At 36.9% G+C, this 25850-nt stretch overlaps 2 protein-coding genes across 3 annotated transcripts in view; both read right to left on the reverse strand.

Moving 5' to 3' along the window:
• csnk1g2b (casein kinase 1, gamma 2b) overlaps nt 1–16670 on the reverse strand; it is a 42312-nt gene extending 25642 nt beyond the window's left edge. The window contains exons 1-3 of one of the 2 annotated variants that reach the window (XM_073867935.1): nt 16480–16670; nt 9301–9718; nt 8933–9197 (exon numbers count right to left, since the gene is read on the reverse strand). In XM_073867935.1, coding sequence (XP_073724036.1) covers nt 8933–9160 — 228 coding nt within the window. In that variant the 5' untranslated portion in view covers nt 9161–9197; nt 9301–9718; nt 16480–16670. Of the gene's footprint in view, nt 1–8932; nt 9719–16479 lie in introns of both variants that reach the window. The other variant, XM_073867936.1, reaches the window with a different exon arrangement.
• Nucleotides 16671–16913: 243 nt separating this feature from the next.
• Nucleotides 16914–20418, reverse strand: dmbx2 (diencephalon/mesencephalon homeobox 2). Its single transcript, XM_073867358.1, has 3 exons — nt 19427–20418; nt 18162–18337; nt 16914–18043 (listed from the first exon to the last, which is right to left on the reverse strand). The coding sequence occupies exons 1-3, from the start codon at nt 19596–19598 to the stop codon at nt 17582–17584; spliced, it is 810 nt and encodes a 269-aa protein (XP_073723459.1). The 5' UTR covers nt 19599–20418; the 3' UTR covers nt 16914–17581.
• Nucleotides 20419–25850: the final 5432 nt, after the last annotated feature.

Raw genomic sequence — 25850 nt, forward strand, 5'->3', positions numbered from 1 at the left:
TGCTATAAACAGGATGTTCAGGCTTTTTCCCCTTTAATAACAATTAATCATTCACAGACTAGGAACAATAAGACTATGAATAACAACCACATTATTAACTGAGTGAAATCACATTATGATTTCATTTTAAAAATTAAAATGTCACATTATATTTAAAACTTTATTTCTCATACTCTTCATAATTTGCATGCATAAACATGCACACAGCGACATTTGTGCACTGTAAACAGGTAGCCTATATCAACCACAAAAATCTAATCCAACATTAAATCAGTCCATCTGCAGACAGGGGTCAAAATCAGTTCCACCTGACTAAGCTTTGAACATGAATGTTTCTCCCAAAATGACTGTAGGCAGACGAGAGGGTAGGTACCATAAGAAGCGATTAAACAAACTAAAGTTTTGGGGTAAAAAATACTAAAAGGCAATAGCGCTCCAAAATCATGGATTACAAAATTTTACTCAAAATATCTTCTGTGACAACTTGAGTGTGAGTAAATGATGACAGAACTTACATTTTTGGGTGAACTATCCCATTAAGGCCAATAAATGCTTGACTGATGACCAAACCCACTGCTTAAGAATAATTCAAGAGTCCATAATTTAGTGTGATACCTGTGCCATATCCACCCGTTTCTTGATGTAAATGTGGGCCCGCCATCTTTGAGCTTTCCTGTTTATGACTTCCGGTTAGCCACTAAAGCTAATGGTAGTTTATGGCAAAGGACACAAGTGTGCCGTTTTGACTGGCTGTTTAATGTTTATTATGAAATCCAGGAAGACCGACATAATTTGTGCAGTTAGGGGTTGCCATAATAGCTAATACAAACACAGTAAATCTCATCAAAACATTTGTTTTAACCATAATCCATGCACAAGAACTGAATGTCTATGTGGCGCACATGCACTCATGATCTGTATTTACAAATCCATCCAGTAAAACCTTTCATAGAAACTGCCAGTAAAAAAATAAATACAATAATTATTTAAAACTAATTTTATTCTGATAAAAAATAAAGAAAAAAAGATACTGCTGACTGTGTCGGACCGCGTGAAGCTCGACGTGTCACCATAAACAAGGCCATTAAAAATTGCCGTTTAAACAAACCTCACACCAGAGGGACAGTTGTGACATTTTACATCAGCCTCTGAAAAGTTAAAAACCACGAAGTCTTGGTAAATTCCATGTACAAACACTTGACTGACTTTCCTCTCGTAAAGATACTGTTATTTCTCTGATCTTTTATATTTGCGCATTGAAGACCAGTCACCACCGATCAACAACACAACATGATTAATTATATCTTCATATGATATATCAAGCCACTTTTTAAATTCAATTTCAATTTATGCGTGCTCCCACTACACTGTTTTTTACCGGCTGGCTATTAAACCGGAAGTCTTGCACCTGAAAGGAAATACGTCACATTACTTACTTCCACGTTCGAGAAAAAGGTGGATACCCATGCTATTATAAAACACACGCATCCCAAAAAACATTGTGAAAATATCTTCAATGCAAGTACGTTTACGTTAAGCTAAACCATGCACATTAACTTTAACTATGCAGTTAGCCAGAGAATATTCAACACCTTCAAAAGGTGGTGGTCTGTAACCGACAGTAATTGAAGTTATATTAGGCTGAGGATTGGCTTCACATGTGTTCATGTGCCCAAAGTAAAATAACTGTGCTTTAATCATCCAGACGAATAGGTGACTCAGGTTATCTAGACCTTACACAAAAATGAGCAGGAGACTTAAGGTACATCAACAACATACAAAAATATGCTCCAGCCTAAATTAGAAATTAGCACCTGCTATGCCAACTGTGTAGGTATGTTTTGATGATGTGTTAGAAAAGCCAGGTGGGAATCCATCAGTATTGCTGACACGGGCTAAAGAAGGGCAAGTAACATAGCCAGCAGGCATGAGAATGAGGTGCTATGCTTTTTTTTCCAAAACTATGCTTACATCAGAGTGGTTCAGCATTTTTATGTCACAAAATGGAGCATAAATATATTTTCAGCAGGAAGGTGTCCAAAGATAAAATGCTTATGGATTCATTAATGCTTAAACTGTTTTGGAAAATCAGCACTTAAAGTGAATATTTAAATATTTCCCACTGAAACATATGTAGGGTGTGGGTTACAGTAATGCTGGCCATCACATTTTTTATTATATCACCAGAAAAAAAACAAAGTTACTACTTCAATGAAACTTCTTCGAAATCACAAACCATTTTAAAATAACGTGCCATAATGATACATTATAAAAGTTAACAGGGTAAGCTTCGCTTTTGGTCTTTAAGTAGCTACACAATACTACAGGCACGAGTTTGAAATCTTTATGGGTAAAGGTGTCGAGGAGTCTGGATAAGAGAGAAACAGCTGGTCTGCATCCACCTAATGCAACCTCTCAGCTCCAGATCAGATTTCAGAGTTGCAGATGGAGTGAGAACAGCTGCAGAGGTCTAACAGCCGGGCTGGTACACAGACTGGTACCACTGTCACTAGTGTGACCGGCCTGAGGGAAATAAAGGAGGATTCCAGTGCAGGCGGTCATTCACAGGGGAGCTGAGCAGCAGACGTGACAGGTCTAATCTACTCAGCAAATCAATCATTTGCTTACTGAGAGGATGTTAGAAGCAAGCCATTTCATATCCTTCCTCGGGTTTGCCTGGATCAGTCTAACATTTTAAAATTAAGAACACACACGTGTATCTGCTTAAAAAAATCAAACCTAGCAGATATCTGAACAAAACATAAAAGTGCATATTTCTAGAACACAAATAAAATGCTAACACACCCTTTAAATGCATTCACTACTTCCTTCATAGATATACAGATGGGAAGTATGTGTTATTTAACTGCCGACTACAGAAATGTGGAAGATGGTAGACATTTATTATAGGGTTCATACCACTGTTTGCAAATATAAGTGTCTATTAAGTGAAACTTTAGATTTGTAAACCACCCTTTAAGGGATGAATATGTCATATAGCAGTACGGGTGGGCGATATTACCAAAATCTTAGATCACGATAGGTTTCATCTTATATCGTGATAACAAAATGCATCATGGTACAGTTTTTTTACTCTTTTAATAAGGTTTTTATGTTATTAAAATCTTTAATGCCATAGAATTTTCATAATTTTTTAGAAAAAGGACAAAATCTTATTAAAAAGATAGTTCACCCAACAATGAAAACAATGTCATCAATGACCCACCCCCATGTCGTTCCAAACTCGCAAGACCTCCGTTCATCCCCAGAACACAGTTTAAGATGTTTCATATTTAGTCCGAGACCTTGCCGACCCCTCATTGAAAATGTATGTACGGTATACTGTCCATGTCCAGAAAGGTAATAAAACATCATCAAAGTAGTCCATGTGACATCAGTGGGTCACTTAGAATGTGTTAAAGTATCGAAAACACATTTTGATCCCAAAATAACAAAAATTACGACTTTATTCAACATTGTCTTCTCTTCCTTGTCTGTTGTGAAGCGCATGCGCGAGACTAAAGTCACGTGACTGCAGTGATGCGGATGACGTACGACGCGGCTGACGTGTTATCTGGTGCACCCCAGATGGTTTTTTTTTGTGCGACCGGGCTTCGTTTACAGTCTGAGGGAGAATTTTGGACCGAAATGTATTTTCGATGCTTCAACACATTCTAACTGACCCACTGATGTCACATGGACTACTTTGATGATGTTTTTATTAACTTTCTGGACATTGACAGTATACCATATACAGATTTACAATGAAGGATCAACAAGCTCTCGGACTAAATATAAAACATCTTAAACTGTGTTCCGAAGATGAACAAAGGTCTTACGAATTTGGAACGACATGAGGGCGAGTCATTATTTTCATTTTTGGGTGAACTATCCCTTTAAAGGGTAGAAAAGTGATTTTGTCAAGAGCAGTGAGAGATTTTCTCTAAATGCTGTATGATTAAAATGAATGACAGATAGAAGTTAAATTAGGTAACTTCCCCTTTAATATCACAGTCACTTAGGACACAGTACACATGGGTTTGCTTATTTAACCATTTACTTTCTCTTAAGACCTAAATCATCGTGTTTATGAGAATACTTTTTGACGCATGTGTGTATTTAAGGCCAATAAAGTGGCAAAAATGCTCACAAGGTTAAAAAGCAGCAGAAGCGCGGCATGCATGCTCCTCTCAAACAGAAAAAGGGCGCGCATTAAAGCAACACCAAAGAGGTTTTTTTACCTTAAAATAACGTTTCCAAAAAAGTTTCAGTGGTTCATCCACTCAAAACAGGGTGAATGGCACTTTCACATTCGCTTTACAGCCCTCTATCGGCCAAAACCGCACTAAAGAAGTTTCCAACCGTCGGGTAGTGGTCCTGTAGTTCGAGTGAAAACTACAAAAACTTGCTTTACGGCAGACCTACAATCCAATCAGAGCCAGCTATGCTGCAGTATTTACGACAGTGGTAATGAACAATTACGCTTCTAACCTATAGGGGGAGCAAAGAGCAAAAACTCTTTAGTGTTGCTTTAAGCACTGTTGTCTGTGTTTCAATGGCTTAAAATCTCTTGCTTTAAAACTTTGTGAACACACGCACAGCAACGTGACTTGGGTGCTTAACCTTGATAGACACGATAGTACAAAATCTCTACCGGTTGACTAATTTCTACGGGTTTATTATATCAATCGGTTTATCGCACATCCCTATACAGCAGTGATACAGAAGGCTGTGCATTTCAATTTTTCATGGACCAGGTTACTGTCAATCATGTGACAGAAGCTGTCAATTAATCTCAAAAATCTAGTGAAGTGCTAATGGACACCATGACAAAACCAATCATAGTTCTTGCCAAGACACATGCCAATTATCTGTTCATCCAGGAAACACATTTCTCACTCTCTCTTTCAAAAAATGATCAATGGAAGACGATGTATATGGGTGGGGCTCAAGCAACTCGAATTGCAGAGGGAAAGAAATCAAATACAAGGGGTGACGGACAACCATCACATGATCTGTGGCCACAAATTGGATGAAACAAACCAAAGCTCTCGTATCACTACAAAGTCGCTGTTTTGGAAGCTGTCATACATGTGTTACACAACTGGTATTCCCTGCTGAAAGAGAGAGAGAGAGAAGCGACAAGTGTTTCTACTCTTTTACTCTGTTCTGGGTCCCCGGTGATCCTCTCGGTATGGACTGACTGCGGCACTGTGTCGACAAGAACCGGGAAACAAAAAAGGCTTTCATCAGCTGTATTCTCTCTCCAGCTCCTCTTGTAATTTTTTTCCACTCTTGCTTTTCTAGTGACTCCGTCATAGGGCAGAAACAACTGTAGTTCCTTTCTTTCTTATGCACACGTCACGTGTTACAGAACAGTGACACTGTTGCTCACCTTTGCCCCAGGTGCAGTTGCCACAAAACATAGAACAAACAAATGAAAAAACTCTGGGAACCTGTCGGTGTCGTTTATCAGTTGGCAAAGCAGATAAACATTCCTAATGGTTAATTACAACTAACGGCATAGTTTACCAAGTCAGCAGGTTTCTAACACAACCTCTTCTAATAGGGCTTATGTGGGTGGGACACACTACAGATGTGAACATGCCCCAAACTGGAAATATTGGAAGTGGGACTCCTGAACTAAAGCAATATGGAAAACATCGGCATTAGGGCAGTTCATTTTCATTTCTCATTTCACATCTCTGTCGTAAAAAAACAATAACAATGCTTAACTGACAGCACAAACTTGCAAGTATACTCATTAAATAAGCAGCAGGCAGCTGGTGAAACTGTGGGTGTCTTGAGGTTTTGATGCTTAGAGAGGAAGACATGCAACATTCAGCCTGTTTGCATCAGTAGACAGATGTCTGAGATACCCTGACACTAGGTCTGGGTGATAGTATCACCGTGATACATATTATTATTACATGAAAGCACTTGAATTTAAATGACTCAATATTTCAGCCATGATTCAGACATACAGCCACAGCTAAAATGTGGACGGAACCACACTGGCATTGGTGCATCATCATTAAATGCAAATAATTGCAGTGCTAGGCTTAAAAAAGCAACAATGCAAAGATAATGAAGCCTTTGACGTAACTAATGCAAAGATAATCGTATCCTCCACTGAAGGATCCGGTGAGATGGGCGACTAAGTGTATGTCTATCTATGACAATCCTATTCTCAGGGTGCAGAGTTACTCGATGGTCATTTCCCAGAACATAGGACCTCGCGTCAACAGCTTAATATGATCCTTATGAAAGTCCTATCAAACAATAAACCCAACGTGGGCTTTAAATAGCACTGAACTTTGAGCTTCTGTTTGGGTGCAGCATGACTTAAAAATGTCAGAGTACTTTCAGAAGTCCCTTGTTTACGTCTATGAGCCAAGTGCAGAACTATGAATGAAAATATGAAGAAAATAATTAATAAATTTCTCTGTGATAGTCACAAAGGGTAGTAAAACAAATCTCCTGGAGACATAGAGGTGTGCGATGCGATGCTGAAAATATCTGGGATTTTGACAAGAATGGAAAAGTCAGCAAATGCGAACTTTTGTCAACCACAAGCAGTGAAGCACAGCCTTACATAATGGCTTATTTTGCTTTAATATAGTGAGTTCCTCTATCAGCGATTTAATGCGTCATGTTTATAATAGCTCATATTGGTGATCCAATAGTCCAATTGAAATTATTCTTAAGAACAGACTATATTTGTCAGAAAAACACTAAATAACTTCTCAAGTAACACACGTTAACGATATATCCAGCACACCCCTACTGAGAGATAGATACCCATTTCCTTAAAGGCTCTTGTCGTGTTTACTCGTGTTTTAGAGGCCAATTTTAGCCCACAGAGAGAGTCAGGAGATGTTACGTCACAATGATCATCCACTGCAAGGTCAGTCAATACTTTATTCAAGAGTGAGTGTTAAAGCTTGACTTCCAAACAAACAGCTTGTCCCTAAGCCACAGTAAAAAAGGTAGTATTTGAGGAAGTGGTACTAAAACAGCCCCAAATCATGTTATTGGTAATTTCATGGATTAAAGCTACTCTATAAAAGTACTTTATATACTGATAGCCAACCAAAACCAGCACATTTAAAAAAATAATTGCCATCATCTATCTTTCTCGCAAATAAAAACATTATAATATCAGTCATCATTAAATTATTTATTTGCTTATTAAGAAGAAAAATTGAGTATGTGTCAACAAACAGTAACACTGATTTATTGTACTTGCTTAAAGTTGAACATGGAAACCGCTGTGTGCGTCTCCCTGATTAACTATTACCAAATTCTGTTTCCAAAGTTACACTAGCAAGCAACATTTATTAAACCGTTGCCCAATCAACTTTTAAAAACTTCCACTAAGCTCAGCTGGTCTACTGTTGATTTACCAGGATACACACAACGTTTACATTAAACTGAAAGCATACTATTTTAATATATCAAGACTACCTGAGTTGTAATAGGGGTGTCTAAAGGCAAAAGCCTGTGAGAAAGCCAAGGAAAGGTCTAATCACTGGTCAAGGTCTAATATTAAAAGTAAAACTTAATCTTTGCAACACTGCTGCTGAAACAGACACTATTTAAAAAAAAAATTAATGTAAAATCTAAGAAGTTTGTGAAATAAATTTAAATTAGACACATATTATGAGTGGAAAACGGCAGGACCTGACAACACAATATTTACTATGTATTTGGCAAATGCTTTTATACAAAGTGACTGTCATCATACGGTTAAAAATGTATATATATCTTAAATGCACTGTGTGTACCCTGGGAACAAACCAAAAGCCTTCTCGCAAAAGCAGAGCTCTACCAAGAATAAAACCTCTCTCTCTCTCTCTCTGGTTACAATAATATTGCAATTATCTATATTTAAGCACTTTGGTGATTTACCAAACTTTATTCTTAACTTGTTCTAAGTTTAAATGTTTGTCAAAAAGAATAATTGTGCAATAATAAAGTGTGCAATACTGCAGTGCATTTTACTTTAGCTCTGAAAAGTGTGCTCTCATTTTCCTTAAAGGGATAGTTCACATAAATTAAAATACTGTCATTTACTAACCCTCTGAGTAAGGCTCTGTTTACATTAGAGCATTTGCGTTTTAAAACGGCATTTTAAAACGAGCATTAAATATTAATATGACGTTTATTTTAATGTTTTTATTAATTTATATTCACAAAACTTATCAACAAAAAATCTATTAAAATTAAGAGACAAATTATATGAAACGAAATTACTTTTAAAGTAGCAAGCAAAACTTAAATTAAACTCGAAAATATTGTCTGACCCGTTACAATTCTCCCTTCATATTGGCATTTACACGCCCTATATGGCATTTAAAATTACAATAACAATATTCAAACCCAACAATACTCAAAAATAAATATAAAACAATCTGATATAGCGTTTATAATAGCTGGTTGGTAGATGTTTACTATTTTTGGCAAAACCTCCAGTGCAAACCTCCATTTACCTGAATAAAAATAATTTTTACTTTAAAAATGATGCGCTGTCACGTTAAAAATGATCAGCTGTTCGTTTACATGAGACTCCGTCTACGTTCATTTACACTGCAGCGCAACGTCTGAGTTCTCAAACTAAAACAGGGTCTGCAGCGTTTGCGAACAAATCTGTTTATGAGGGTCGAAAAAGGAGATGTAGTGTAAATAAAAGGCATAAACGTAGCAAAAGTGACACGTTTTAAAGGATAAACGCATTAATGTAAACATAGCCTAAGATAGTTGAACTATCCCTTACATTTTTACACATAGTAGGTCCCTTAATAAAAAGATTCTGTGTATAAGGATCTTGATACACTGAGGCAAAATCTTGCACCAATTTGAAGTGTCAACTTTCTTCTTTCACCCCAAAATAAACTTGGGAAAAAAGCAAAAATTTAATGACAGTCCTTACCAGTTTGATGGCCACATATTCATTGGTGTAGAGGTTCTTGCCCAGCCGTAGTTCACCAAAGTTTCCACAGCCAATCTTCTTCCCAACCCTGAAGTTGGGGCCAACCATAAGGACCCCAGAGGTGGTCCCCGTTCCCCGTCCCCCATGACCAGTCCTACTACTGGCTGCTTTGGACATCCTTTTGCTTTCCTCGGTCTCCCCCTTCCCACCTCTCTTTTCAAAATCCATAAGCTTGTGATACCCTGGCCTCTCCACGATTACTCCCCTGCCATGCAAAACAGAGAGGTTTCAAAACAACCCCCAGGGAATGTGTGGGGACGGTGGTACCAACACAAAACAGGTAAAGGGGTTGAAAAGTATCTATGTACTGTTGATTTCAGAGGAGCAGGAACTGATGTCTTCCGCAGACGCAGTGGGTATCACCGAAAGCGTCCTCCTCGCATTAATCCTTTGGTGGATGTGAACTTTCCTGCGCTTCTGCCCTCAGAATAGCATGTCACTGCCTGAAGCAGGCAGGTAATGGTAGCATACGCACGCATACAGACGCACACGCACGCACGCACACATGCAACCGCGCAAGCTCTTCAACACGGACACATACACAATTCCTGCTAGTGGAACCAAACTGCAACCAGTGAACTTTCCCTTGCGCTCCTCATGATTTCCTTGAAGTCAGTCTAAGGTGGTACAGCGAACATTTTTCATGTTCAAACAGTGCTGTAAGCAGATCCAAACAGAACCAGAGGTAATACGTTCAACCAATATAGTCCACCTTTCTCTGGAAACCTGAAATGAATTAAAGAGAGAAACAGATTATCAATTAGAATAGTCAGGAAAATTATAATGCATCTTCTTTAGATTACCTTCATAAAACCAACATTTCATATGAAAGGATGTATAGCAATGTTAAGACAAATACATGCACAAACACAGGCTGAAGTATTATAGGATGCTCAAACACAGACACTAAGCCTTGTCTTCAATGTTCATGGAATCCATTTTCAGATTACGTCAAGGTCCAATAAAATAATCAATAAATGAGAAAGTGCAAAGAGTGCATACTGTACATCATAGCGAGTACACACAATAAGAATGCATCCTTTACCTATAAAAGACAAACGGATAATCAAATGGATAACATTACTTTGTTTGTTTGTTTTTTAAAAGAAATAAACAGCAAGCATTACAATTTTGGTGGTCCACTGAATTGGAGTATAGGACACTACACCAACAGATTTCACTGGTTGGCCTCCAAGTCATGGGATTTTCAAAGTGTGGAACAGAACGGTTGAGAATTACAAGCCTAACAGTACTGGTATCAGTTTCCAATTCCAACAGGAACTTTGATGACACCTGTGTGGTTGTTAATGGAGAGGGGAAGCAGTGTAGAAGGTCAGAGATCTCTATTCCACAGCAACCCACCCTCCCCAACCAGGGTCAACACTGCTGTTAATGTAAATGGAAAATAAAGTCAGAGCAGGTAATGCCAGAACTATTGGAGAGACGGCTGTGCTTTCCTTCAGAAAATGCACTTAAACCGATCAATGGCTGCCTGACATTGGAACAGTCCTGAGACTGGCTGTAAAAGGATACAAGAGCTGATGAGCAATATACAATCAGCTTAACTGAAAAAAGTCTTTAACACTTTATTAGGGATTTTTAGTACTTAATTTCAAAAATCCATGGCACTGCATATTCAGCAAACTCATTAGATTAATGCACTACTCGTTTTTCTAAACTCTAAAAATTGAAGTACTCTAGCCTGAGCAAAAACAATAAGATGAGTCCCAGTTATTTAAAAAGATCCATCACCAATCAAGTACGCTTAAGTATTTTAAACAATCAATGCATTAATATTTAATTTAAAAATATATATGCTTTTATTTCAGTCAAACTGAACAATCAATTTCAGATTGAATTTTACGATTGTAGCCCCACTTCCATAATAATCAGAATACAATTGGGTGATTCTCACGAAATTAGACTTATGAGGTGTCATGAAACATTTTGATAAGAAAGTAAATGCAAAGTAAGACTATCAAAATAAGAAGCATACAGTTACAAACATCTCTTCACGTACTATTTTGAACATGATTTGACATCATACAAACCAATTTCGTTTTTCCACATTTAAGGGAAACATTTTCATTACCGCAACGTGTCCATGACTGGATTTGGGTTCTTTGACATGGAAATATTTATAATTAAAAATCTAAAAAATATAAAGCTTCAGTGCATGTTACACTATAAACATTTACAATAAAGAAACATGTGGTATTTGGTGATCATTGGTAAATGTAGAGACAATAATAAGGATTATTAAAAAAAAATCTCATCCTCCGCAACAATTTTCAATCATTGTTTAAGCCCTCAAGAAACTAACATTTTCAAAAAAAATGTTGGAAGGGACATTATTGACTGTGACACTCAAGATGGCTACCAGGTAAGTTGTTCTTATTTTTCTCTCCAGATAAAAGTTAAAATTTTGTTTGTCATAGTACAACTTTTTAGTTCTCATTACTGAAACATGAGTTTGTAAATGCATATATTTAATGTAATATCATGTTGCGGTAATGATAATTTTTGATAATGATAATCTAAAAAAATTTAAATAAATAAGTCTATAGGAAATATGTTTTAAATCCTCTAAAAATAATGGTTATAGTAAGTTCAGACCTTAATCTTATATGTGCAAAAATTATTGGCTACAAGGGCTTTTAAAAAAAATCTGATGCTGGACACCTTCTAAATCTGGATTTCGTGAGAATCACCCAATTGGCCTCACTGTTGTATGCATGCTCCAAAAAACAGAGATGACACAATAAAGTATCATCTGTCTCATGTAGACTCATTCAGACAGATAAAGACTGTAACTAGATTATAACCATGCATATGAACGTACTGACTTATGAGAGGCGTGCTGGGCATCAATTTTCTGACATCAATTCTCAGTACATGATAATCTTCACAATCACAATCTAAATTGCACATTGTTTAACTGTAGATGCGACACAAAGGTGAATAATAAACAAGACGTTACATAAGGCATTCAACAAACAAGCTGCAATACAAGGAAACGTATAACACATACTGACGCAATTCTATTCTACATAACACATTGTAATGTGAACATCAAGGTTGTCAACATCAAGTGACATGAGTGATTAGTCATAATCAGTGGTACATAATGCATTTTGTTGGATAAGGTTTGGTTACCTAGCCCAGTTGCTGTCTCCCATTAAATGTTGATTACAAGCTTATACGAGGGCGAAATGTAAAACTATGCCACAAGGTAACAATTAGACAAGGATCCGAATTAATTACAACATATGGTTTCCAGTAGAACAGAAGTGGTGTATAAATAATGATTACAGGGCATATATCATTCTACTTTAATACTTGTCTTACAGGTTAGATCAGAAAACATGGTTATCAACATCTAAACAAATTTACATTAGCCTTCACTGTAAAATAGGGCTGCACGATATTGACAAAAACCTGGTATGCGTTAACTTGCTGGATGGTGCGACATGCGGTATGCTAATAAGGCTGGGCCGATACCACTTTTTCATGTTTAATACCGATGTCGATACCACAACCTTAAGTATCTGTAGATACTGATCCAATACCATCACCCTTTTAATAAATTAAGATGCAAATAACACATTTGGTATAACACATTAGCCATACAAATGCAAAGTAAATGTGTAAAGTAAGCCATAAATTAAGTATGATTAACATAAAAAAGTACCTCCATTACAAAATGCAAGGCACTCACAAATTAGATTTTAAGCATTACATCTGATATCACAGTAGATGCACTACTACAGTGCAGTTTTAATGTTTAACTCTTTAACTCCTGAATGAAAAGAGACTTTGAATGTAAACTAAAATATTTGGTTCAAGTGTCCCATAAAAGGTAAAGAGATTACAGTGGGTGCCTGATCTTAAAACTGCCACCACTGTAACCTCTCAAAATGCTTACGTTACATATATTGCACTCGGCTTTGTTTTTGTCTTCCTTGACTGTAAAATAACTCCAAAACAGCGGACATGGTCTTATTTATTGCTTATGCTTTAGCTACGGGTCTACTTGCAGTGCTTTACGGCATGTTGTATATGTTGCGTTTTACGGCATGTTGCTCAGCAAGTCACGCTTTACGGCAAGTTGCCATGACAGTTAAGATTCATTTTGGTATCAGATTGGATTGTACTCCTGGACTTCTACAATATTCGATTTTGCTACTAGTCGCGACTAATCGTGAGGCAGCACTAGATTTTGCCATTTTCCCCAATATCGGACTAACAACGATACTGAATATCAGATCGGCCCACCCTTATATGTGATACAATAAAGCTGGATTTCCACCAACTGCGGATCCGCTGCGGAACGAGTCAATCGGTTTCCATTCAAGTCAATGTGTGTATTTCCACTGACTGCGTTCAAAATCCATCACAGCTCCGGCCATCTGCAGGCCTCCGGAATAAAATACGCAGAGCTTCTATTTTTGCCGGATGTCGGACAGGTCCGCAGGGCGGAGCCATGACTATATCGCGTAATCATACCTAAATTCGCGAGATCTCGTGCATTGTGATCTGGGCTGGTCCAGCAAAACGTCATAATTTAATGTCATAATAGGCGAATACAGAACTAGATATCGCGCGATCATCACGTGAATTTGCGAGACCTCATGGGTCCTCGTCACTTCAGCACGCAACCGCTCTGCAACAAATACGGAACTGGTGGGTATTGGCGGACGGCGGAGTGCGGAGCCGTAACGCAGCGGAGTGGAAATCCAGCGTAAAGCTTCAAGTTGTAAAATCAATTAAAAAAATTAAATAAAATATAATTAAAAACTACAAATGATGACAACATGGATTGGTTCTGGGCAAAGAAAGCATCACTCTCTCTGCCTTACCAGTCTCTCTGCTACCTGTGCCGTCGACCCAAAACTCTAATTGTGCATAACTTTTTGAAGTAATTAAAATCCTTCAGTTATTGCAAATCAGTGCTGTATGTGTACTCCGATATGCAAATTTGCGCCATTCTGATAATTCATAACTTGCATCCCTGATATAACAAAACAAACTTCAACTGCAGTAAGGGGGTTACACACCGGACGAGAATCGCAACGTCTCATCATGTCTAGGACAACACGGAGGTATCGTACACTGGAAGTGCACAATAAAAAGCGCAAGTTTAGTCAGATAGCGTCAACTTTAAAATGCAAAATATACATTAGCAGCCAATGTTAATTGCTAATGATTTAGGACAAATATGATGTTATTTAAAGGAATAGTCCATTTTCTTAAAAGAAAAATCTAAATAATTTACTCACCACCATGTCATCCAAAATGTTGATGTCTTTCTTTGTTCAGTCCAGAAGAAATTATGTTTTTTGAGGAAAACATTGCAGGATTTTTCTGATTTTAATGGACTTTAATGGACACAAACACTTAACACTTAACTCAACACGTAACAGTTTTTTTTTCAACGGAGTATCAAAGGACTCTAAACGATCCCAAACGAGGCATAAGGGTCTTATCTAGTGAAACGATTGTCATTTTTGACAAGAAAAATAAAAAATATGCACTTTTAAACTACAACTTCTCATGTTCCTCCGGTCCTGAAAGCGTCAGTGTGACCTCACGCAATACGTCATGACGTCAAGAGGTCACAGAGGACGAATGCGAAACTCCACCCCAGTGTTTACAAGTGTGTTGAAAGAGGACCGTTCCGACGTTGTTGTATGTTGAATGATACTAATTAATCTCTTTGTGTCAGTTTATTGTTAACAATGGTCCGCAAATGTGCGTTTTATATATGTAACACATGACCTCCCTACGTTGAGTTAAGTGTTAAGTGTTGGTGTCCATTAAAGTCCATTAAAATTAGAAAAATCCTGCAATGTTTTCCTCAAAAAACATAATTTCTTCTCGACTGAACAAAGAAAGACATCAACATTTTGGATGACATGGTGGTGAGTAAATTATCTGGATTTTTCTTTTAAGAAAATTGACTATTCCTTTAATGTTAAATTATTCGAGTGGTGCTCTGTGGCGCGACAGGGATTTAAGCAGTGTCCGGAGTCACAGCGGACAGCCGCCGCCAAGCACCGCAAAGGTGCGTACATTCATAGAAAATAATGTGTTCTGGCCTCAGGCTGCGATTAATCAGATTCGAAGTTAAAATATATTTATGAACATATATACAAGCCAAGAGCATTCGGATAATATCATTAATTCATTGTTGACGAAGGTGGCGTCTAGCAGCTTTTGCATCTGAGCTGAGCTCCTCAATTATTCACCCAAAAAGTCCATATTATGATGAACTAGTACTTAAAAGCTCAGTAATGCTCACAATACCACATAATCTGAAATTAAACATGATTAGTGGTTGCAGTCTCCATGAAGTTACAGTTGATTTAAACCACTTTGCCCACAAAGAAACAAGATAAACAACCAGCTAACAATCCATTTTCGCTTTATCTTAGCTCTTACTATTAAAAACAGCCATGGAAAGAAACCAAGTTGAAGCCTACAAGCTTCATCATTCAGACAAATACAACCTTCACCTCAAATGTGCCTTTAGCTTTCAAACAGGAAATATGCAAGTGTTAAAAACTGTTTAAAGACATTTACTTCTACTTTCTCAGATGACCAAAAGAGAGAAGCTGGTGTTATAGACTTTTGTGCATTTGATGTTTTGGGCTTTTACGTGTTGTTAATACAGGCCTGGGACACAAAGACAGATAAAGAGGGCTGCCTGATCATTTATTTCCTTGAACACAGTGTGATTTCCCATACTAATTTGTTTGGCCTGTTAGTGAAATTGAAAGACGGAGTTTAACATACTGCTTGTTTGTTTTTTGTTATCTTTTTAATCTGATAACAGGCTAGAACTAAGACACAACTCTATATAAGAAAAGTAAACTAAACACAGTTTACATAATTTCTTAGACATTAGACTTTACACTTTCACACATCTGTATGATCTTAATATTTTAATTTTAATTACATAGTTTTGAATAATGGCATAATCTCCATTTAAACTAGGTCTACATAGAAAATAAATACAGCCATTTCAATCTTAACACTGAAAGTGTATCTCATCCGTCCATCAAATGTTTCCCAAATCTATCATTTCTGTCATGGCCTAGCTGTAATACACATTTCACTAACAAGCCACCACTTTCATTGTCTTAATAAAACGCCTTCAATGTATTTATTAGCCAATATTTACGATCTTAAAACTAACGAATGCCTCTCGTAACCGTCAAATATCAAATAAATACACGTCGAATGGAGTTTCGTTTTACATTAAACACAATTAAACTTCTCTTTTGTGGCCAACACATACCGCCAACAAACCAAACAACTCTAAGTCTTGTTAGACAAACATGATAATAATCCTCCACAAATGAACTAGCTTAGCAACACACCGGCTAAGCGAACATCGCATTAGCCATTTAGCAGCTAACCTTTCGGTTTTTCGATTAAAATGAGTGGAAGGGTGTTTTCTTTAGGCAACACAAATATGATTTTACCTGTGTGTGAATTTCCTACGTGGTATGCCGCGACATGGTCCTTAAATTTGAGTTTTTAAGTGATTTAATTCTCCTCTGAAGACCAGACCCGGCTTCGCTGTCGTCTCTTTAAGCTACCCGTCTCGGTGAGCGAAGCTCCGGCGTCACCCGACACTCCCATTGCTGTGGCTACGCTCTCTAAATTGCGTACCGTCATTGGTGAATATGCAGCTGTTTTAGCGCACAACCGTAGCCCCCTATCACCCTCACCCGGTAGAAAAATACGATGTTTTTTCTGTATCAACAGTTGCGTTATAAAATAGGAAATATAAATTTATTCGAAGAATAATGATGATTTAATGTATAATATGACACGTCAGAGCTGTGACAGGAGATTATATGTTTACATATTGATCAAGTGTTCTAGGCATCTACATTTATTTTACAGAGAAACTTAAAATGGAAAGAATGTATGCAAAATTTTATTTCTTCTAAATACGAAAATAAAATAGCTTTTTTAACATGTGGGGGACAGTACAATAAAGTTGCTTTAATTATCAATGTTTTTTAAAGAGTTACAGTTCTTTAAAATCCATGTTAGAGCATTCTTCAATGCCAGTGAATGGTTTATGATTTTGCATAAAAATAAAAAAAGGATCATGATCATAAGACACTATTTATATGCTATTGCTTCATGATTATGTAATAAAATTATTTGCAATAAAAGTAATGAATATCTAAAAATTCATGAGCAATCCCAAGGTTACACAATAAAGTTCTACAAAGAACAAATCATATAATTACCCATTTCCACTGTAACCACTGTTTCAGGATTTTGAACTGCTTCAAGTCAAAACCTATTTGGGTGGTTCTTATGTTTACAAATATTTAAATACTCAAACAAACTATGAGATTAATGTTTATAAAAATCTACAAAGTGCTCAAAATATGTGTGCAACACAATCATTTGAAAAAGCTAAAGAAAAATATCCAATTCCAAACTTTTCCCCCAAAATGATTCTATTCTAAGAGTGGAAGTTGTGGGGAAGAAACACTGGGACACCTGTTACCCTGTTTACATCCCAACGTGAAGAACCGACTCAGTCGAGTCTTTTGGTTGGTGCTACTGCTTCATGTCTAGGTGGTGGTGTACCATAGATTTAGAATGACAGACAGATTGAGGAACAAGATTGCTACATTTTCCCATTGACACAAGATTGGCAGACATGCTGTGCTGATGTTGCATTATGGGTAAGTAGTTAGGAGGAAAAGGAAGGCCAGCAGACAAAAGGCCAAGTGCATTATGCACTGGTTGTTGGTAGTGTTGTCCAGTAACGAATGGAAAAACACAAGAGGAGTTTAGACTGGGTTGGGGTTGAACATGAATAGTGTCCGTTGAGGATGAAATTGTAGGTTTGACTTTGTCGTCTCTGATCGGGCTTTGAGATTTTGAGTCTTTCTCGTGATCCTTCGCCTCTTGTTTTCTTTGCTTACTTGAACAGCGATGCACAAGGCTTTCCTCTTTTAGAAGAGGACTAAAGCGTTGACCTTTTCGAAACTTGGCACGGCGGTTTTTAAACCACACCTGTAGAAATACGTTGTGTTAATCTAAAACATTTTAGGCAAACCTTTATTTAGTACAAAGGTAAGGTTAAAATATAATAATTTAATATTTAGACATTTTTTATTGCTGTGGCTCTTACCTGAATACGAGCCTCTGGGAGGTTGATGCAGACTGCCAGCCTCTCTCTCATGCCCACATCTGGATACTGTGTTTGTTGAAAGGCCTTTTCAAGGGCTTGCAACTGTGACACACTGAAGGCTGTGCGACTGCGACGCTGTTTCTGCTGGTTCCCATATCGAGCCTCAAGAATGAGCTCTAAATGTATATAATAACTTTATTATTTATATTGAAATATTAAATATATTGACAATTAAATCAATTAAATGATTAATATAACAAAATATATTACAATTAAATTCTAAATGATGAGGTTTTTCAACCCATGGTTGAGTGAAATATGGACAAACACAGTCATTGGTTTAAACTAACCTTGAAATGCATGTTGGGTTAAAACAACCCATTCATTTAAACCCAACTATTGTGTTTATAATCATTAAAAACTGCTGTGTTGTTTCAACCATGGCTGGGTTAAATATGAATACTTTCTAGTTTCATTTAACCTGATGGTTGGGTTAGTCAATACTTAACACAACCATAACAACCCAGCAGTTTTTAGAGTGTAAACCCTTAGAAAAAAATGGTACAAACGTTGTCACTTGGAAGGTACCCTTTAAAAAGATCCTAATATGTGCCATAAGGTATACAAATCTATACATTTGGTACCAATATGTACATTTGAGATATTAAAATGTACACTGTAAAAAATACTTTGCTGCCTTAAAATTTTTTGTTGAATCAACTCAGATTTACAAGTCATTTCAACTTACTATTACTTATCTTGACTAGAGGTGAGTTGTTATAACTTATAAAATTAAGTGGACTTTTCTCAACTATATTTTATAAGTTGTGACTCATCTCTGTTGACATGACTTGTAAGTTGATTTAACAAAAAAAATTAAGGCAGCAAAGTATTTTTACAGTGTAGGTACAAAGGTGCACTCTAATAATGTGTATTGTCAACGCAGATTATATGCTGGATAGTTTCAACTCAATATGCTGGGTTAATTTAACCCATTTTCTAGATAAATTTAAACCAAAAACTGATTACGACCCTTTTTGACCCAACGCTGGGCTGAAAATAACCCAAAATTTTTTTACGTTTGTACTTTTTGAAAGGGTACCACACCAGTGACAGCTTTTGTACCTTTTTCTACTTTTTATACATTTCAATGTTTTATTATTTGTAATTAATTTAATATTAACCTTAATTAAGTGTAAATGGTTGCATTTTGATCCCATTTTTAAAAATTAAATGTTATCATTCATTCATATACGTGTCTCTACCTGCCAGGCTTTCTGCTACTGTAAAAGTTTGAATAGATGATGGACTGCATGCTGAATGATCCTGATACTGCTGTGCCTTCTGCTTGTGAACATCAAAAAATAAAGAGTTGACCTGTGACAATGGAAAGAGGCCTTGGCTGCTTCTTGATCCACAGAAGTACACAGAATCCATTTCACTTGCTGTGGAAAAAAATATAAAATAAAATCTTTAGTACAGATTTTAAGGTTTTAGTTCAGAACGGGGAACATAACAGAAATAAAATGAACACTTACTTGGGACTTCCAATGACTATCAAATGATCGTTTGTGTAACTTCACATAAGATAAAAAATTCCAACGCGGATAGAAAAATCCTTCAAATATTGCTATTTAACTTGTTTGGTCCTTGTATTTCCAGTCTCGTCTTGCTCCATGCGTAACTCAAGCATCAGTTTAGTTTCTCTCCAGCTCCGTATCCACTATTTAAGAGGCATTAACTTCAGCTTCCTTCAACCATTAGCCAATAGAAAGAAAGGTATTAGCTTGGATTAACTGGGATGAGGGAGAGAAAAGGGGGGTCTTGGGGCTCAAGTTTTTGAAACTATTGAACTTGGGAGATTTAGGCAGAGCATCTCCCGTCAATGAGCGTCCATTGCGCTCCCCCCTTTAAACAATTAAAACAATGTGCTTCACTAATCTCTGGGGTTGGGCAGATTAAAATAACACCCTTTGATTGTCTGTTGTTCTCTTGCTTCTTTCTCCACCGTTCCCTGGCTTTTGTTAGTATTAACTCTAAGGGTGGGTATTTGCTTGGCAGGTTTGTTTTGCTAACTGGACCCATATTTTGCCCAGAAAATGTCAATTTAAGAATGCACTCTCAAAGTGGCCTATTAGGGTGATTTCACAGGGCTAATCTTTTATTTGGAATAAAATAAAATCCATTAAAAGCCATTAGCATTTGAAAATTGTTCATGTATGGTTGTTAAGACAAAGATGATAATCAAAGCAATATGAGGAGAGTCAACAATTGATTGTTATTAGTAAGACAAAGCTATAAACTATATGTGTGTAAGTGTGTATATTCACCTGTGTGTGCATCTGACACCCTGAAAAAGTCTATATTATTTAGGCTACACAACAAAATTTCACTTTTTGTCACTACCTGTCATTACCCCATAATCACTTTTACATTGAGCTCAGCCAGCAGTTTAGCTCCATCTGAAACCTCAGTCACCTCAGATCAGATCATCCTCAGTTAAACTGCAGCGGAGCGGCTGGGAGCGGCTTAGGAGGTTCAGAGATGTAAATTCCACAAAATCCCGACACTGTGCAGCTCAGGGCCAGCAAGGCAAAGCATGTGGAGGACTAGATTATGTTTCCCACGAGTATCAGCGGCGTTTTGCACTCCTGGATGTGTGAATGTGTGTCCCCGTAAAGCCAGCTCTGCAGACACACAAAAAACTTTGCATCACACTCAACTCGCTTTTATGCAGGAAGGGTTGGTTTATCTGCTTGTTGTCTATTCTATATGCATATGGGTACATGGTATTATGCGTGTATATGTGTGAAAACACAATACTGGTCTAGGCCTGCTGGACAATGAATCAGAATCACAGAGAGAACTAACTCCACAAGATTTTAAGAATTGTCTCATTAATTCTTTAAATTCACAATTTCTTTAATATCAAATAATAAAGAAATCCAAATGATTTGGGATGTGTTGGTAACATGAACAATAAAAAGAAAAATGGAAAATGACGGTACAAAAGTTGTAACTGGGGCGGTACCTTTTCACTTTTTTACCTAAAAGGTACCTCAAAGGTACATATCTGTATATAAATGGTACAACGTTGTACCTTTTTTCTGAGAGTGTGTTTCAAAATGGGCAAAACACTTAAAGGAATATTCCATTTTCTTACAAGAAAAATCCAGATAATTTACTCATCATCATGTCATCCAAAATGTTGATGTCTTTCTTTGTTCAGTCGAGAAGAAATTATGTTTTTTGAGGAAAACATTGCAGGATTTTTCTAATTTTAATGGACTTTAATAGAGCCCAACATTTAATACTTAACTCAACACTTACCAGTTTTTTTCAACGGAGTTTCAAAGGACTATAAACGATCCCAAACGAGGCATAAGGGTCTTATCTAGCGAAACGATTGTCATTTTTGACAAGAAAAATATAAAATATCCACTTTTATACCACAACTTCTCGTCTAGATCCGGTCCAGCGCGACCTAACGTAAATGCGTAGTGACGTAGGGAGGTCACGTGTTACATATATAAAACGCACATTTGCGGACCATTGTAAACAATAAACTGACACAAAAGACATTAATTAGTATCAGTTGACATACAACAACGTCGGAACGGTCCTCTTTCAAGACACTTGTATGCACTGGGGCGGAGTTTCGCGTTCGTCCTCTGTGACCTCTTGACGTCATGACATATTGCGTGGGGTCACGCTGGCGCATCACGACCGGATCTGGACGAGAAGTTGTGCTTTAAAAGTGGATATTTTTTGTTTTTCTTGTCAAAAATGACAATCGTTTCGCTAGATGGGACCCTTGTGCCTTGTTTGGGATCGTTTGTGGTCCTTTGGGGCTCCGTTGAAAAAAACTGTTACGTGTTGAGTTTAGTATTAAATGTTGGGCTCTATTAAAGTCCATTAAAATTAGAAAAATCCTGCAATGTTTTCACCACAAAAACATAATTTCTTCTCGACTGAACAAAGAAAGACATCAACATTTTGGATGACATGGTGGTGAGTAAATTATCTGGAGTTTTCTTTTAAAAAAATGGAATATTCCTTTAATGGAGAAAATAATTTGGCAAAAAAGCAAACCACAGCATATTAGGGAATCTGGGTTTTATTTGAACATACAAAAAAATGCATAGAAAAACAAAAAGCTCACAAGTATTAAAGTATGCATTGAGCAACATGATCTCACAGAAATTTGTGTTGTAGTCACGAAAAATTTGATTAATTTATTTGTGTCCATGGCACAAAATTATTTTTTACACGAATGTCTATATTTCTTGTCATTCAGCACAAATTTATAAAATATTTTTTGTGTCCATGGCACAACTTTCTTTTTCGTATTGTTTTCTCCCTATTTTTAAATATTTTTTCCCCCTATTTTTAAATCATTGTCGCTTTGGGTTAGATTTGGGGTTTGGGTTACAATGTACTTTTATCATATGTATTGGTTTCTACATGTTTTTCTTCCACTTTTAAAACTATTCTCGCCTGGAGTTGGGGTTAGAGTTGGGGTTTGGGTTAGGATGTCTAAAAATGTAACAGAAAGTGATTCTAACTCCAACCCCAAGCGACAATGGTAAGAAAATAGGAAAAAACTAAGAGAAAACAATACATTAAATGACATGAAAAAGAAAGTCGCGCCACCAACACGAAAAACTATTTATAGAAATTTGTGCGACTGACACGAAAATATATTCGTGCTCAAGGCAAGACAAAAGCTGAATTTCGTGCCATGGACATGAATAAATTAAACAATTTTTTGTGACTATAACACGACTTGCTGTAAGATCAGTCTGCATTGACAACAATTTTATCTGTTTTTAATATTTGTTGATCCTCTTTTGTGGTAATATTTTGTAGTCATTGTCCTGGGCTATGTCTTTATAAACTTTGCACGTGTTATTTAAGTACAACCCTCCTTAAATTCTCAAAGCTGAGCTAAACACACAAATGCAACATGCATATACAATTTTAATGCATCTTTAACAAAGTATTTAAAAAAAGAGCAAAGATGTAAATTGTTCAAATTTGGACATACTGGCCACTGCTGTATATATGTTTAAATGTGAATATCTGATATTGGAGGATGCTGGTATGAAACCTCTTTTTAAGTGTGTATTGTTGTTTTTCCATGCAGACCCCATGTTCAATGGTAACACATGATCAAAACCAAAACTTTTCACTATTCTGATACTTTCACATCTTCCAAACATCCATCTTGGAATAGTGTGCAACTTTTTCCTTGTGCTCAAGGCTCTTCTTTTTTCCCCCTTTGCGATGTTCTTGCCTGTCAAGCTGTATTAGTGTCCGCTCAAAATAAGTCATTTAGAGGAACCTTATAGCTGAGCAGCCTCTGAACCCCATTAAAAGCCTTAAACTCCGAGCCCAGAAGCCTTTGTCTCTTCAGCCTGCAGGATTAGTGGAGATTTGCTTCTAAGGGAAAAAAAAGTATTTATTTCATGGCACTTTCATGATGAAACCTGGCCAAAGCTGTGTTGGCTAGAAGGATTAGAGCCACACAAAGGCGCTGGTTGTGTGTGACCCCCCATCCCTGAAACCACCGCCCCAATGCTATGCTCTCTCCAAACTTTAAATACACACCAGCCCTACCTCATCACCCCTGCCTCAATATATGTAATGAGAGCCGCGTTTTCATCTCCAGCCCACTAAAATTGCTCTTCGGCTTTACCACGACCTCTCACGCCAGCTTTAAAGTGCTGGATCAGGAATTTTCTCATCACCTCTTAACATTCAAATGTTTATTTACACTGTTGTAATTGGATGCAACTCCTTAATTTGTCTTAGTGCGGAGCTGTAGGCAAGATTAGAGCTTTGAAGGTCCAGTTTGTAGAGTTTAAGAGGTTTAGGTAAAGTGTCCAAGTGGATCCATTTACACAGACACAGATTAGTGGCATTAAAACACAAGCCAGTATAGACCTGACTTTAAAAGCTTGATAATAAATGCATAAAACTGTGTATTACTTATTCAGTTTATTCATTAACATGCTAAACAAACAGCAAATTTAAACAGAATCTATAAATCAAGAAAAAGATATACACACACTTGAATAGCCAAAGTGTGACGTGTAAGGAATGCTAAACATCATCTATGTTTTAGGCAAAATTGTGTGTTTTTTGTAATGCATGAGATTCAATTTGTTAGCATAGATGAAAATGTGTTACTGTTCATGAAGCACCTTTATTTTTAGAGTCTAGAAAGAGGAAATTAAATGAGAAATTTGGACCATTACCAAAAAAAAATTTGAGTCTGAGGAAACAACTTGCAAAATCCGCTTTTTGAGTAAAACTTACCTTTTATTTAGTTTCTGTCGACTTTCTAAAGCGGCCACTATAAAGCTTTTTAATATGATTTGGATTGGTTTTAAACTATGGGGGGTCACTAGAAAAGGACAGAGGGGGTTCATTTAGCCTTTTCACAGGTTTTGTTTACAGGTCCTGTTTAACAGATGCTGGTGTGAGGAGCAGAATGCTCTCCCTTTCATTAATTACTTATCAATAGTGGAAATTTGTATTGACAAGCGCCTGTCAAGTGAAGAGCTTTGTAGTTGTCAGTTATCCAAGAGAGCCGCTTAACTAAGAGGCCCCTCGGACATTTGCCGGATCGATCCCAGAGCAGCACAATTGACTCTCCGGGCAGCTCCGTGTGGACAGGAGTGCACGAGGGGGGCCGTAGGAGAAGCTAAAGACTTCTTCATATGGGGAAATCGATGTGCCTAGCTTGGCCTCTGACCCCACGCAGTGAGGCTCCAGGAACTTGAGGTCAGCGGCACGGTTAAAGCTCCAGTAACAGATATTCTCAAAAGAGCTCACAAGCACAAAAACTATCGAACTGCAAGATTTAAAAAAGGAGAACTGAACAGACTGCATAAAAGGCTAACCAGACTTTAATCCTGATAATGGACTGCTCCTCAAAACTACAGGAGGGAAAAATTTGATACAAAGACCAGGAGAAATTTTTTTGAAAAGTTACTTCACACCAGTATGAACTTTACTTAATAAAATTGATCAATACTGGAAAAAACACAGAATTAATTATATTCTTAAAGGGGCACTGTTAGAAAAAAAATGTCAAAATATGTACCCCAGCTGTCACTGGAGCAGCACCCTTTAAAAAGGTCCTATCATTAGATACAGATATTTGGTACATTTGGTACCAATATGTGCCTTTGAGAAACTAATTAAAGAGTTTATATTAGTGCCTCTGAGGCCAAATTGTGATGGCTAGACAACTCCAAAACTGCAGCTCTTGTGGGCTGTTCCTGGTCTGCAGTGGTCAGTACCTATCAAAAGTGGACCAAGGAAGGAACAGCGGTGAACCAACGGCAGGATCATAGGCGGACAAGGTTTATTGATACACCATTGGCAGATATTTTGCTTGTTTTAAGCACAAATTCACTTAAATTGTATATTTTTTGTCTAAAAAACTAGACTTATTTTCTTACGTCATTTTGGTCATCAAGAAAATACATATTGATTTAAGAATTTTTAGCTATTTCTACTGAAAACAAGACAAAATACTAAGAAAGTCAAATTTTCAAGAAAAAAATCTTAGTATTTTTGTCTTGTTTTCAGTAAAAATATCTATAAATTCTTAAATTAAGATGTTTTTTCTTGATGAGCAAAAATCTAGTTTTTAGACCAAAAATATCAAATATCAAA

Source organism: Misgurnus anguillicaudatus, chromosome 5 (assembly GCF_027580225.2).
Source record: "Misgurnus anguillicaudatus chromosome 5, ASM2758022v2, whole genome shotgun sequence".
NCBI lineage: Eukaryota > Metazoa > Chordata > Actinopteri > Cypriniformes > Cobitidae > Misgurnus > Misgurnus anguillicaudatus.